Raw genomic sequence first — 12676 nt, forward strand, 5'->3', positions numbered from 1 at the left:
GAATTCTGGAAGCTGAAGTCCACAAGTCTTAAAAGTTGTCCAAGTTGCAGACCCCTGGTCTAGCCTATCAAAGAAAAGGATTAGGGAGAACATGATAACTGTCTTCCAGTATTTGAGGGGCTGTCACAGAGAAGAGGGGATTGACTTATTCTTCAAAGCACCAGAAGGTAGGACAAGAAGTATTAGATGGAAGTTTATTAAAAAGAGATCCAGCCTAGAACTAAGGAGAGATTTTCTAACAATTAATCAATGGAATAGCTAGCCTCATGGAGTTGTTGCTGCTCCATCCCTGGAGGTTTTCCAAAATAGACTAAACAGCCATGTGACTGGATGGTAGAAGGTCTCCTGCTTGAGCAGAGGGTTGGATTGGAAGACCTCTGACCCCCATCCAGCCCTATGATTCTATGTTCTATTTAATTCAGTTCTTCAACATATTACTATATTTCCCATACACATTTCTAAAATTCTCTATTCAGTGTTGCTTCACTTCAGTTTCCTCTCAAATTCTTTCATAATTTTCTTGATGAAATTACCTCTTGGAAGCTATATTTTTCTCACTATAGACATTGTGCAATATCTTTCATCCTCAGTTGTGAAACAATGAATTCCCTAATATGCATCTTTCCACACTCACATTCTCTTTCACTAAATTAATCCAGCATGCATTCTATTTCATACCCCCCACCCAAACGCCTAACTCCAGATATTTGTATCATGTAGCACTTTTTAATATCCAGGTAGTCCTCAAATTATGAGCGCTTCTTCAGTGACCATTTGAAGTTAGGACACTGCTGAAAAATGCACTTATGACCAGTTCTCACTTTTACAACCATTGCAGCATCCCACAGTCATATTTCCGACCCTACATGAACTGTCTCCACTGTACCCACACCCATCTCCCCCACCAACTCTGACCTTTTGCTACCCTGGACAGCATGGTCAAGATGAAGAGGCTACTCTGTTCTGCTGTTGTATACCTGCTGCAGCTGATCCCAGGTAACCTTCATCTTTTTCACTCGCCTCCCCTCTCCTGGGCTTGCTTCCACCAGACGGGTTCAAACCCCACACCAAGGTTGGTGCTGGGCTCTCTACTGCTACCTAGTTGTCACTACCCTGGTCACTGGGCTCCTGGCTGGCCTACCCTGTTTCAGAGTCTTAGCCTGGTGCTAGCCAGGAGTCATGCATGCATGCATGTCCCCACTGCCTACCTGGCTGCCAGGCTAGAGCAGTTTCAGACTACTGCTAGATGCAGGTCATGCATGCATGCTTACTTGCTGCTGTCACCTTCTTGGATACCAACAGTCTCAGCCCGCTGCCATCTAGAAGAGCTCTGGATTTTGAGGTCCTGATAAATGGAATTGTTTAATTAAAAGCATGCTGACCCTTAAGATTGAATAGGCAGAAAATACTATGGAGTCAGGCACTCTTGTAAGTGGACCCCTATTGCCATGTAGAACTTTATAAGTAGTGACCAGGATCTTGAATCACATCTGGAAGCTAACTAGCAAACAAGTTTGCAAAGCAGAGGTACTGCATGGACATATTAAGGCATGGCCATCTCTGCCCTTACTGCTGCATTCTGTATGAATCTTCTGGGTTGGGAGTCCCCAACCCCCAGTCCATGGACCAGTACCGGGCCGCAGCATGCCAGCAATCGGTCTGCACAAATAAGCAAAGCCCCATCTGCAGGATGCAGGTAGCACACAAAACCGTACCCCCTCCAATCCACAGAAAAACCTCTTTCCACGTAACTGGTCCCTGGTGCCCCAAAGGTTGGGGACCTCTGTTCTGGGTAGTCTTTCAAGGGCAGTTCCACTGCAATTGTGAGGACTGTGATATTGAAGGGTCCCGAGTCAGAAAATAAAGCAACTGACACACCAGATGAAGCCGTGCAAAGACCTTCCTGGGCACAGCTGCTGTTTCTTTGCTAAGCTCCCTCCTATTCCAAAGCCTGCAGGAAATCATGCAGCCTTATAGCTTGCTGCATTTGGATTGGATCATGGTGTGTCACTTTGACACCTGTTATAGGTTCACCATTGTGCTTTATGTTAATCAGATGCCAATAAACCAACTCATAAGTGACTGTAGCCCTCACAGAAGACTAGGGGTGAGAGAACAGTTCAGGAACCAGGTAAGAATAGTTCCACTGGAACCAATTGGAGCCACAAGCCTGCCAACATAACATCGTTTCAAATCATATTGTATGCTTGTCCACATATAACATCTGAAGGCAGGATAAGACCAAAAACACTAAAACAGGCACCTAAAGCCAACCGCAGACTATCTGATTTGCCAAGAGATGATGAAATACAGGCAGTGGCACCTACACATGTCCTTTGAAAAAGCTTAGTAGTCTATCTTCATTCTAGAACAAGAAGGCTATGTCAATTTATCTGGTAGCTTCAGGTTCTTTAAATAAACATTATTTGGCATTATGACTAGTAGTTACAGGTAGTCCTCAAGTTACAACAGTTCATTCAGTGACCATTCGAAGTTACAACAGTGCTGAAAAAAGTTGACTTATGACCATTTTTCATACTTATGACTGTTGCAGCATTCCTATGGTCACATGATTTACATTCGGATGCATGACAACTAGTTCATTTTTATGACGGTTGCAGTGTCCCGGAGTCATGTGATCACCTTTGGCGACCTCCTACAAGCAAAGACAATGGGGAAGCCAGATTCACATAACAACTGTGTTACTAATTTAACAATTTCAGTGATTTGTTTAACAAATGTGACCTGAAAAGTTGTAAAATGGGGCAAAACTCACTTAACAAATTTATCATTTAACAACATAAATTTTGGACTCAATTGTGGTCATACATTGAGGACTGCCTGTATTGCATACTTATGGATGAATTTATCATATGACCGGCAAGTTCCTTTAAAAATATTGTTCTGTCAAAATATTATTCTACCTACCATTACAATATGGAGAATGGATTTATAGGTGCCCAAACATTTTCCTTAATGTTTGTCAGGTTTTTGACACCATACAACCTTCTACATTAAAACAAAATTTAAAAAGGGAAATTTGGCCAACTTTCAGCATCATCTTTCTCCCAAATGGCCCCATAAGAATTCTTAAAAATGCAAAAAAGAAAAGAAAGGCTAATATAACTTACTGTTAATGTCTACACACTTGCCTAAAAAAAAGTGGAATAAAATGATAAAAAAGGAGTAATTGAAATAATCTTTCAGGATGGGTACTGTAAGTGATGGCAGATAGAATTCAGCTAAAATGATACTATTTTATTAGTTATGTCCTACAGTATACAGTAAAACCTCCATAGTTGACCACCTCCCTACATTGACCACCTCCCTACATTGACCACCTCCCTAAGTTGACCTAATTTTTGTAGCCTACATTGACCACCTCCCTAAGTTGACCTAATTTTTGTAGACTGGATATACATTATGTACACAATAGAAAGCCAACCTCTTTATATTGACCATCCCTGTAAGTTGCATCTTGACCAGCTGGATCTTGACAGACAGTATTAATTTAATGTCTATATAACTTGACCAGTTGAGTCGAGTCTGCACCAAGGGCCAAAAAAGTGAACTCCAGAATTGGTAGCAATGAATTTCTTTCAAGAAGAATATCAAATAATACAATATTTTTGACTTTGATTGGGCAGTAAAGCTGACAATATCTTTAACTGACAAGTGTGGACTCTTTTTCAAGGTGATGTCTGACAGGAGCCTCGGTATGAGGGGTGACAAATATAAGAATGGAAAACTTTCTATATAACGTTTCATAGTTCTGCTGTGTGATAGCTTAACTGAAGAGAAGCTAAAACTTTTGGTGATTGGTAAATCAGCAAAGTCACACTCATTCAAGAACCTGCAGCCCAAAGACCTTCCCGTCACCTGGAAATCTAACAAATTTGCATGGATGACTGGTACGCTCTTTGAGGAGTGGATAAGAGATATTGACCGAGAAATGAAGAAGAAGAAACAGTCCATTTTCCTTGTAGTGGCCAATTATCCTAGCCATCCCCAAATGAATCATCTTACAAATGTGAAATTGAAAATTATGCCTCTAAACACTACATCAAAATTTCAATCTCTCGACCAAGCCATAATCAAAACATTCAAAATGCACTTCCAAGCCCAGCTTCTGCAGCGGGTCATTGCCAAAACGCAAACCTATGGTCTATCTCAGTGATGGCGAACCTATGGCACGGGTGCCAGAGGCGGCACTCAGAGCCCTCTCCTAGGCCTTCAGCTGGGTTTTATAAAACCTTTTCACTTTAGGCCTCCGCCATGTGCAAAAAAAAAGGTTCAATCAGTCAATTTCAACTTCTCGCGGGAAAAAAAAGATCTTGCAAAGTTGGAATTGATTGATTGAACTTTTTAGTCCCACCCAATGGGCGGGTTACCCACTGCAGCCACGCCCACCCAATGGGCCATACCCCAGCCAATGGGCCACACCCACCCGGCACTCGACAATGCATAAGTGGTTTTTGGGTTGCAGTTTGGGCACTCAGTCTCTAAAAGGTTCACCATCACTGGTCTATCTGCAGAAGCAAAATCCTAACCCTAACTCTGACCCAGAAGCAATTTTTCAATCAGTACTGACCAAGGTACAACCCAGAGGAAAAGTGTTGAAAGGAACTGATGAAGCCAAAGAATTAAGTGAGGAGGACACAGAAATTGCATATATTCCAAAATAAAAGGATGTCAGTCATTTGATAATGCAGTTAAAGTCTTTCTCTGCTTACCTTCATAAAAAGAATAAGAAACAGACTAAAATTGACTCTTTTTTTCAGAAACAATGATCAAACCATGAGAAAACAATACATATGTAAATGTATTGATTTTGTATGATACAGTATTGTATGAATGATTTTCCGGTGTTTTCTCTATGTGTTTTTCTGTATGACATTCTCTAATAAAAGCTGTACTGTAAAATGAGGCACGTATGAGTACAGCATGTTGACAGTTCCGTATAGTACAGTTCCGTATGTTGACCACTTTCGTTCAGTCCCTTGGGTGGCCAACTTTCAGAGGTTTACTGTATGTATTTTATAAATCAAATGGATAACCCTGCCAGTAGCCTTTCTGCAATATATTTCTAAAGTTATAAATACACCCCAGCACAGAATATTAAAGATCCCGTTCTATTATTTTATGTCTAATGCAATTTACTTCTGCCAAAGCTTCATGATCCCCAGACCTCTGAGAATATAACCAACAATTGTAAGATGAAGTTCAGATTATGCCTTCAAAAGAAAGGCAATTTGGATTGGTTCAGTCATCTCATTAAACTGTAGTGTGGTTTGTGTGTTTTTGAATTCATCCTATTCCTATAAAGAAACTTATATTATATCAGGATTTGCTAATTTTGAGATCTTATTTTAGCTAAGCATCCTCCAGCCAAGGAGCATAGCAGAAAGAAGATCTGCCAGTTGGGAATCAAGAAAATTTCAAATACTATCATCAAATAGAAGAAACGAGTAAACAGGGCAGAAATTAGATCTGGTCTAAGTAATCAGTCCTAGCTTATGAAATTGGAATTCTAGCAATCAATCATAAAACACCCATTCAAAAATTGCTTCCAGAACTGAATTACGTCTAAATGAAAGCTTACATCTCAAGTTCTATTCTAACCAGATAGGTTGCGTTTACTCAGATCAGCATTCCGGTCTGTTCTGAAATAACAGCAACATCCAAGTAGACCATTATTTCCCAGAAAGCCTTTCCCTGCAGTCTTGTGCTCCAGTGCCCCTCATTGTGTCTCCTGAAGAGAGGAATTTTCAATATTTTTATTTTTATTTTTATATAAGTAAATCTCTGTGGTATGGTATTATATGATTTTGTTTTTAATGTTTGAATTGCTTCTATAGCAGTTTTACTTTTTGATTTGTTTGATATGTTTTAATTACAAGCAGTCACACATGAGAGTTGGGCAGCTAAATAAACGGAATAAATACATTTGCTGCTTTTACCATTATTAGCATCCTCCAAATATTTGATCTTTTTCCAAGTTTTTGTGAGTCTCAAATATTTGTAGAACAGGATACATTTGTCAATTTTTACAAAATGCAAGCAGACTTGCTAATTGATGTGCCACTTTAAACCATGCATCAGTACAAAAATGTACAGTTTGGCTTCTTTTTAGAATAAAATGTACTTGAGAGATTACATTTTTTTCAAGTTAATTATGTTCATTGAGACTTTTCTTTTTTTTACTATGTGAACAATTATATCTATCCATAAGGAAGTCAATGAGATATGTACTATCCCACAATATAGTAACACCGCTAAGAATGGTATGCATACAGCATACCATTAAAACAGTGGTTTATAAGAGTAACCTATGACATCCTATAAGCAAACTACATTACTGTAAACAACAGAGAAACAATATAGTATTTATATTAGCCTGTAGTTTAACCATTTTTTCAGAACTGATTTTTAGAAATTATTTTGAATCTGTACATATTTTGTACAAAATAATGTGTTTAAGGCAACAAATGAACAGACAAAATACAAATACATTTGTTTTATATTTAAATTGTTAGATAAATAGATATGTGTATCTATTCATGGAAATAAACTTCATGAAATAATGTAAGTAAACTGTAGGTAGGCTTTAGAAGGTAACTCCCTCCATGGAAAAGTTTAATTAAAATTTACAAGATTCAACTTTGGCAGAAATGTTTACAGAGGCACCCAGTGAAGGGAGAGAGTATTATTCACACAATAAATGAATTGCTAACTATAAACATGATCACAAGGCAATGTACTTTATGATGTGAGCATTTAAATACCTTATACTGTTCTCCCTCAGTCTCTTCTCAGATGAAGTATAAAATAATCCTTATTCTGCTATCTAAAATGTAAAATATTCTTTACACTATATGCACCGCTATGCCTTCTGATCATCAACTATACTAATAGTGAATTCAGTTCTCCAAATAACTGCCTTAAGAAATTAAAATGGCTCCACCCATACACACAATTCATAACAATAAAGCAAAGGAACACAATCACATTATAGGGCAATTTTCATATTCTAGAGCAATCATAAAATAAGATTAATTAGGGTAGAAAGAAACAATATACTTATGAGAATGGAAGCCAACTTTGTACCCAGAATAGAAGAGAAACAATCTAGCTTTCTCCATGTAAGTTTCCATACCCTGAAAGCTTCCTCCAGAGGCCCCCTCAGTCCTTTGACACAGATTTGGAGGATTTGAATCCAAAGAGGAGAATTAGTAGTAGTCTTGAAGCATGAATACTGTGTTTTCCTGAAAGTAAGACCTACCCTGAAAATAAGCCCTAGCTTGATTTTTGGGGATAGGCCTAATATAAGCCCCCCCCCCCAAATAAGCCCTATTGTGGGGCGAGGTGCACACTTAAAAATCAAGCTAGGACAGGAGGGGGGTGGAGCCACCCCAGGTGCCCCGCACCCATTTACCAGGCCTCCCATGAATTGACACCTGCCTCTCCTCACCGGCCCACTTTCCAGAAGGTCTCTGACGGCAAAATGCAGGCCGGAGCTCCATTTTCAGCTGCAGAATGAAGCTACTTCTTCAGCCGCAGAAGAAGTGGGTTGGCTGGGCGGGGCTGTTGGTTCTGCCATCGCTAGGTGAGTGGAAAAGACACCCCCCCGAAAATAATACCTGGTGCCTCTTTTGGAGGCAAAAAAAGTAATAAAAAAATAAGATCGGGTCTTATTTTCGGAGAAACACGGTATATGTCCATATCTATTTTACAATACTGCATACCCCTCAGAATTACCATATTCAACTGAATCCATTCCCCAGTGAACCTCCTCACTATTTCCCAATTCTTGTCTCTAAATCATCCATTTTTAAAATGACTGGTCCTTCTGACCACAGCCACACAAATCTCATGACAAGGTACAAGGAATAAAGATCAGTAGCTGCCAGCATAGTATAGTAACATCTATTAATGGTCTTAGATGGCCTTCATAGCATAATCTCTGTGTTGAAGAGGAATGCACTCTAAAAGAAATAAATAGTCTCTAATGGCCCTGGACCCATCCTTCAGATAAACAAGATGAGTTCTAAAGAGACAGTTTAAAATGTACCTTTCCCCCATATTATGAGATGGATTTTACTGATGACAGACTGCAGTCTTGTTTCAATACACACTTAAGATGTCTTCTTCCCCCACTTAATCTTAAGGAGTTATTAGCCTTTTAGAATTAGATTTGGTTAGTAACCTTGGGGCAACTCTTAATTATACAAGCGAACAGCTCTCTACTTCTGCAATTATTTACTATAGCTGAAGTCCTCCTTGCTAGCTCTATCACATACTGCCCTATTTATCCAAAGCAACTATTGTCTCCATTTTTAATATATTTCACTTGCATTGAAAATTGCATTTGAAATTGTCACTATCACGCCAAGGTCTGCTATAAGGCTTCCATTTGCTCCCTTACTGCCACCTAATAATGTAGGATTATGTCCAACCAGTTACAGAGACTATAACTGGGAAACAATTATGGTTAGGCACCATAACAAATTATTTTAACTTTCTTTTAGACATACGAGGGAATTTTGGAGAACAAAAAATGATATTTTAACAATTTTTCAATAAAATAATGAGTGTGAAAAATGTCTGATCTGATCTTACTTTGGAACACACAGCCACTGAAAATGAACAAATCAAACACATGTGATTGCAATTTATTTCTTCAGGGAAATCAGATGCTTCATTTAACTGTCCCTGTAGCATTCATGCTGTAAAAGCAGCATGCATAATGAGCTTCCTAGAGAGTTTAATTATTAATTAAAATGTATCAACAAGCTAATTATAGAAAAATAGTTTACCTTTTATAACTTTAAAATACTGGATGATTTCTATACTCAAAAAAATCTCTTTTACCCTTACTTCTTTGGTGAAAGCCCTTGTTTAAAAAAAAGTCCTTCCCTATTAAAGATACCATTACAACACATGTTGAGGAGGAAGCATCTCAAAGTAGGTCATGTTTCTTGTCAATTTTCTGGGAGTTGCAAATTGCCTTATAGGAAGCAAACCAATGATAGGTATTTGATACTTATCTGAAAGATTCCTCTCAAAAACAGTACTATAAAACTATTTTCTACTACTAAGTATCCAAATTAATTTGAATTGATTGATTACATAGTTTAACCTGAATATTATTAAACCAATTGGACATACTGTACATGGATTCTCCAGTCCTCAATAAGGCTTTTAAATGCTTTATATAAAACACTTTAAATACTTTTATGTAAAAAACCTGCAATAATTTAGGGCTGCTTAGTGCTTTGGAAATAATTTGGAAAAGATGCTTTGGAGTGCACAAAATTGCAAGCATAACACCTCTAGAATGGTGCTCTTTAAAGCAACTACAGTGGGGTACTGCTTTGAAACTCATCAAATTTGGTACTCAGTGCAATTTGATGCGAACATTTTGTCCCAGTACTCATCGTTTGTTTGGTACTTGATGCACAAGCTAGAACCTGTCGGTATTGGCTACCTTGTGACTCACTACATTATTCCGTATGGGAAAAATCTATTTAGTACTCATCATACTCATCATTTTTGGTATTTCATCATGCCTCCCAAAACCAATTAACAGTGAGTACTGAGGTACCACTGTATCTCTCTTTTTAGGATGTGACAGCTGCCAAGTCAACCTGAAAGAAAAATATGGCTGACTTAATGCACACAGGGGCTACATTTTCATCCCCTCTAGTACAAAATCCTTTTTTGGAATGAGGTCCAAAACGCTGAACAGGTCTGGTTTAAATCTTAGTTTGAATTTTTTTATGCTCATCAATTCCTCACATTTCCACAATAAACATGACTATTATTTCACTTAATTATTCCATTTATATCCTAACATTTCCATGCTTCACTTATCCATTATAAATGCATATTTTCTCAAAAGGGCATAACCAATTGTGATGGAAAACATATTTAAGATTTTACACTAAAAAAATCCCATTCTTATTAACAATCATATGTGCTTATATTCTCAAAGTGACAGCACAGGGATTCTTTACATGTCTGATCAATAAGGTTGCCATAGACCATATACTTTTATGCTAACAATAATAAACTGGGACATCTTTTCTCTTGTGCTGCTGGGTTAGGACACCTACAGTTTCATCATATAATACCATTTTTCTAGCTGGACAGAAATAAAAGCATCAGGTCATTTGGAGGAGAAAAGAAACCGGAGACCCGGAAATAATACACAGAAGTGGGGGGACAAGGCTGGAAGAATGACCCGATTGAAGAAACTGCATGAATACCGAGAATGCAGTTTCGACTCGACGAGGCATGACAGAAAGGTGCTTTGTTCAAAGCGTGAACCGCGCGAGGGCAGGCAATTGGGGTTTAAATACCATCCCATCACAAAGCAACACCCCCAACTCGGGCACCCGCTGATTTTTAATTAATTTTTTTTTTTACACTGTCATGTGTCATCTTTGGAAGCAGCCAGCGCCACCTGTGCGCTAAGGCGAGGCGAGGCGGGGCAGTTACGTACCCAACAGCAGCAGGCGGTGCGTTTGCTTGTATTCCCGCTTCTGCTCCTTTAGCGCCCGGTCAATGCTCTTGCTGACTCGCCTGGCTTCCTTCTCCGCCTCCCGCTCCTCCAAGCGCCCCTTCTCCCAGGGTCTCTGCAGCGTCAGAGACTGTTGTTTGCCAGCGGCGGGCTTGGCCTGAGATGCCGGCGGCCCCTGCGGCGATTCCCGTTCTTTCTCCCGGGGAGCCGCCCCGTTCCCCTCTCCGTTCTGCAGGAGCAGCAGGGTCCCGTCCGCCTCCCCCACGCGCGGCTTTCCACCGGCTCCTTCGCTCTCGCCGCTGATGCTGCTGCTGCCGCTTCCTTTCCCTGCGCTTCTGCCTCTCGATTTCCCGGCCTGAGCTCCGGGCAGGAGAGGCGGCGCCCGGGCCGAGGGTTCTGCCGAGGGCGGTGGCGATGGCTGTTGTTCGGTCTCCGAGGTGGTCGTGGCGGCAGCGCTGGAGATGGAGCCGCCGCCGCCGCCGCCGCCGCCTGCTGCTGTGCCGGATTCGCCAAAGAGCCGCGGGCGTAGGCTGTAGCAGAGCCCCATGTCTGGATGGCCCTTCGGAGAGCGAAGGAAGCGGGCGCACGTCTGGGCTGGCGGCGGGAAAGGAGGGACTCAACGCTTAGCGTTGTCCCCGCGCGTCAGGGCCGGGGGGGGGGCGCCGCCTGGCAGCCCCTCCTCATAAGCCCGCTGCAGCTTCTGCTGGGCCATTTTGCATTTTCCTCCCCTCCGGACAAGAGCTGGAGCAGCTGCGGCGGTGTTGGGCGGCGGCGGCGATAGTTCCTTGCCTCAGATCACCTGACACGGACTGGCCGTCGGGTCCACTCCACCTTACCGTAAATACGCCGGTGCGAGCCCACCGCGTAACTAAAAGAGCCGCGGGCTACAGAAGAATTGGAGGGGGGGGGAGACCTGATGTGTACACGTGTGGGTAGTTAACTCGCGCGCAGACCTCTCGTTCAAGGAGGGGTCGTCCTTCACATACACGCGCGCGCCCGCAGACCTAGTAGGCCAAATTGTGTTATCCCACAGAGACGGAGCTGTTATCTATCGAAAGCAGCTGGTTCCTTGAGGACAACCTTGTCTTTCTTCCATGCTTAAGTGCGGCTCCTTTCCCAAGCAATCATTGCCGTGCAAAAGGCTTCACACCCTGTGGCTCTTCCCAGCCAACAAATCTTAGGAAGAATAAACAGATATACAATGTTCTCCTTCGCTTCCTACTATCAAATGACACATGCGAATTGCTTAATCTTATCCCCCCCCCCCAAAGTCAGTATTTCTCACACACACACACACACACACACCGCGCGATTTCTTCACCCGTTGCCTTCCATGTATGTACGATTAGCACACCCAGAATTCTCAGTCATTTTATGGATATTCTAATACTGATTTAGAACTACCAATACTATACTTCTTTCATAGATTCCAGGAGCGTAAAAAATGAAGATATTTTGTGTGAATTTTTGCATGTGCTGCCAGCTTTTAAATATTTCAGTAAAGGTCCTTTACTGCTGAACCCCAGGAACTGTGCTAGTTTTGTTCAACAGTACTGTGTATAAACAAATAAACATCCTTTTCTGTCTATGTCTTCTTTTTTAATAGTGCTTATCCAAGTAATATCAAATAATCAAGTGTTAATCAAAGCCAGACCTGACAGATCTTAAGATAGTAGTCTCTGATATTTTGGGTTTGGTTGGTCACTTAGGAAGTTTATGGGTTTCGCTGATTCACCAATTGTCTAATAAAGGAGACATAACCAATTACTTTTAATAATAATTTTATTAAAGAATACATTATACAAATAAAATTAATACAATCTACATAAAATAAAAATATATTAAAAAAGAAAAAAAACCTTACAAATGAAAACGCAGAAAAAGGAGGAAAAAAAAGAAAAGAAACCTCTCCATCTCATCATGGATAATCAACATGAAAAAAATATCATTATCTCTAAAACTAAAACCATCTCTTCATCTTAATTAACAAATGTCCATTAAGAGTTATCAGAAATAACAGCATACGTTTTACAAATTATATCCACTAAAACCCAATTTGAATCTTTCCTTTTATATTTATATCTTCCTTTTTGTCCAAACATATCTCCCCTATTTCCTCTCTTCAAATAAGCAAAATCTTTAACACTTCATCAT

At 40.4% G+C, this 12676-nt stretch overlaps 1 protein-coding gene across 1 annotated transcript in view; it reads right to left on the reverse strand.

Moving 5' to 3' along the window:
* The window catches only part of GNAL (G protein subunit alpha L), an 88934-nt gene extending 77865 nt beyond the window's left edge, over positions 1-11069 (reverse strand). The window contains exon 1 of the mRNA XM_029285734.1: positions 10505-11069. Coding sequence (XP_029141567.1) covers positions 10505-11069 — 565 coding nt within the window. The remainder of the gene's footprint in view (positions 1-10504) is intronic.
* Positions 11070-12676: the final 1607 nt, after the last annotated feature.

This window comes from Protobothrops mucrosquamatus, unplaced genomic scaffold, assembly GCF_001527695.2.
Source record: "Protobothrops mucrosquamatus isolate PMUCROS unplaced genomic scaffold, P.Mucros_1.0 scaffold2149, whole genome shotgun sequence".
NCBI lineage: Eukaryota > Metazoa > Chordata > Lepidosauria > Squamata > Viperidae > Protobothrops > Protobothrops mucrosquamatus.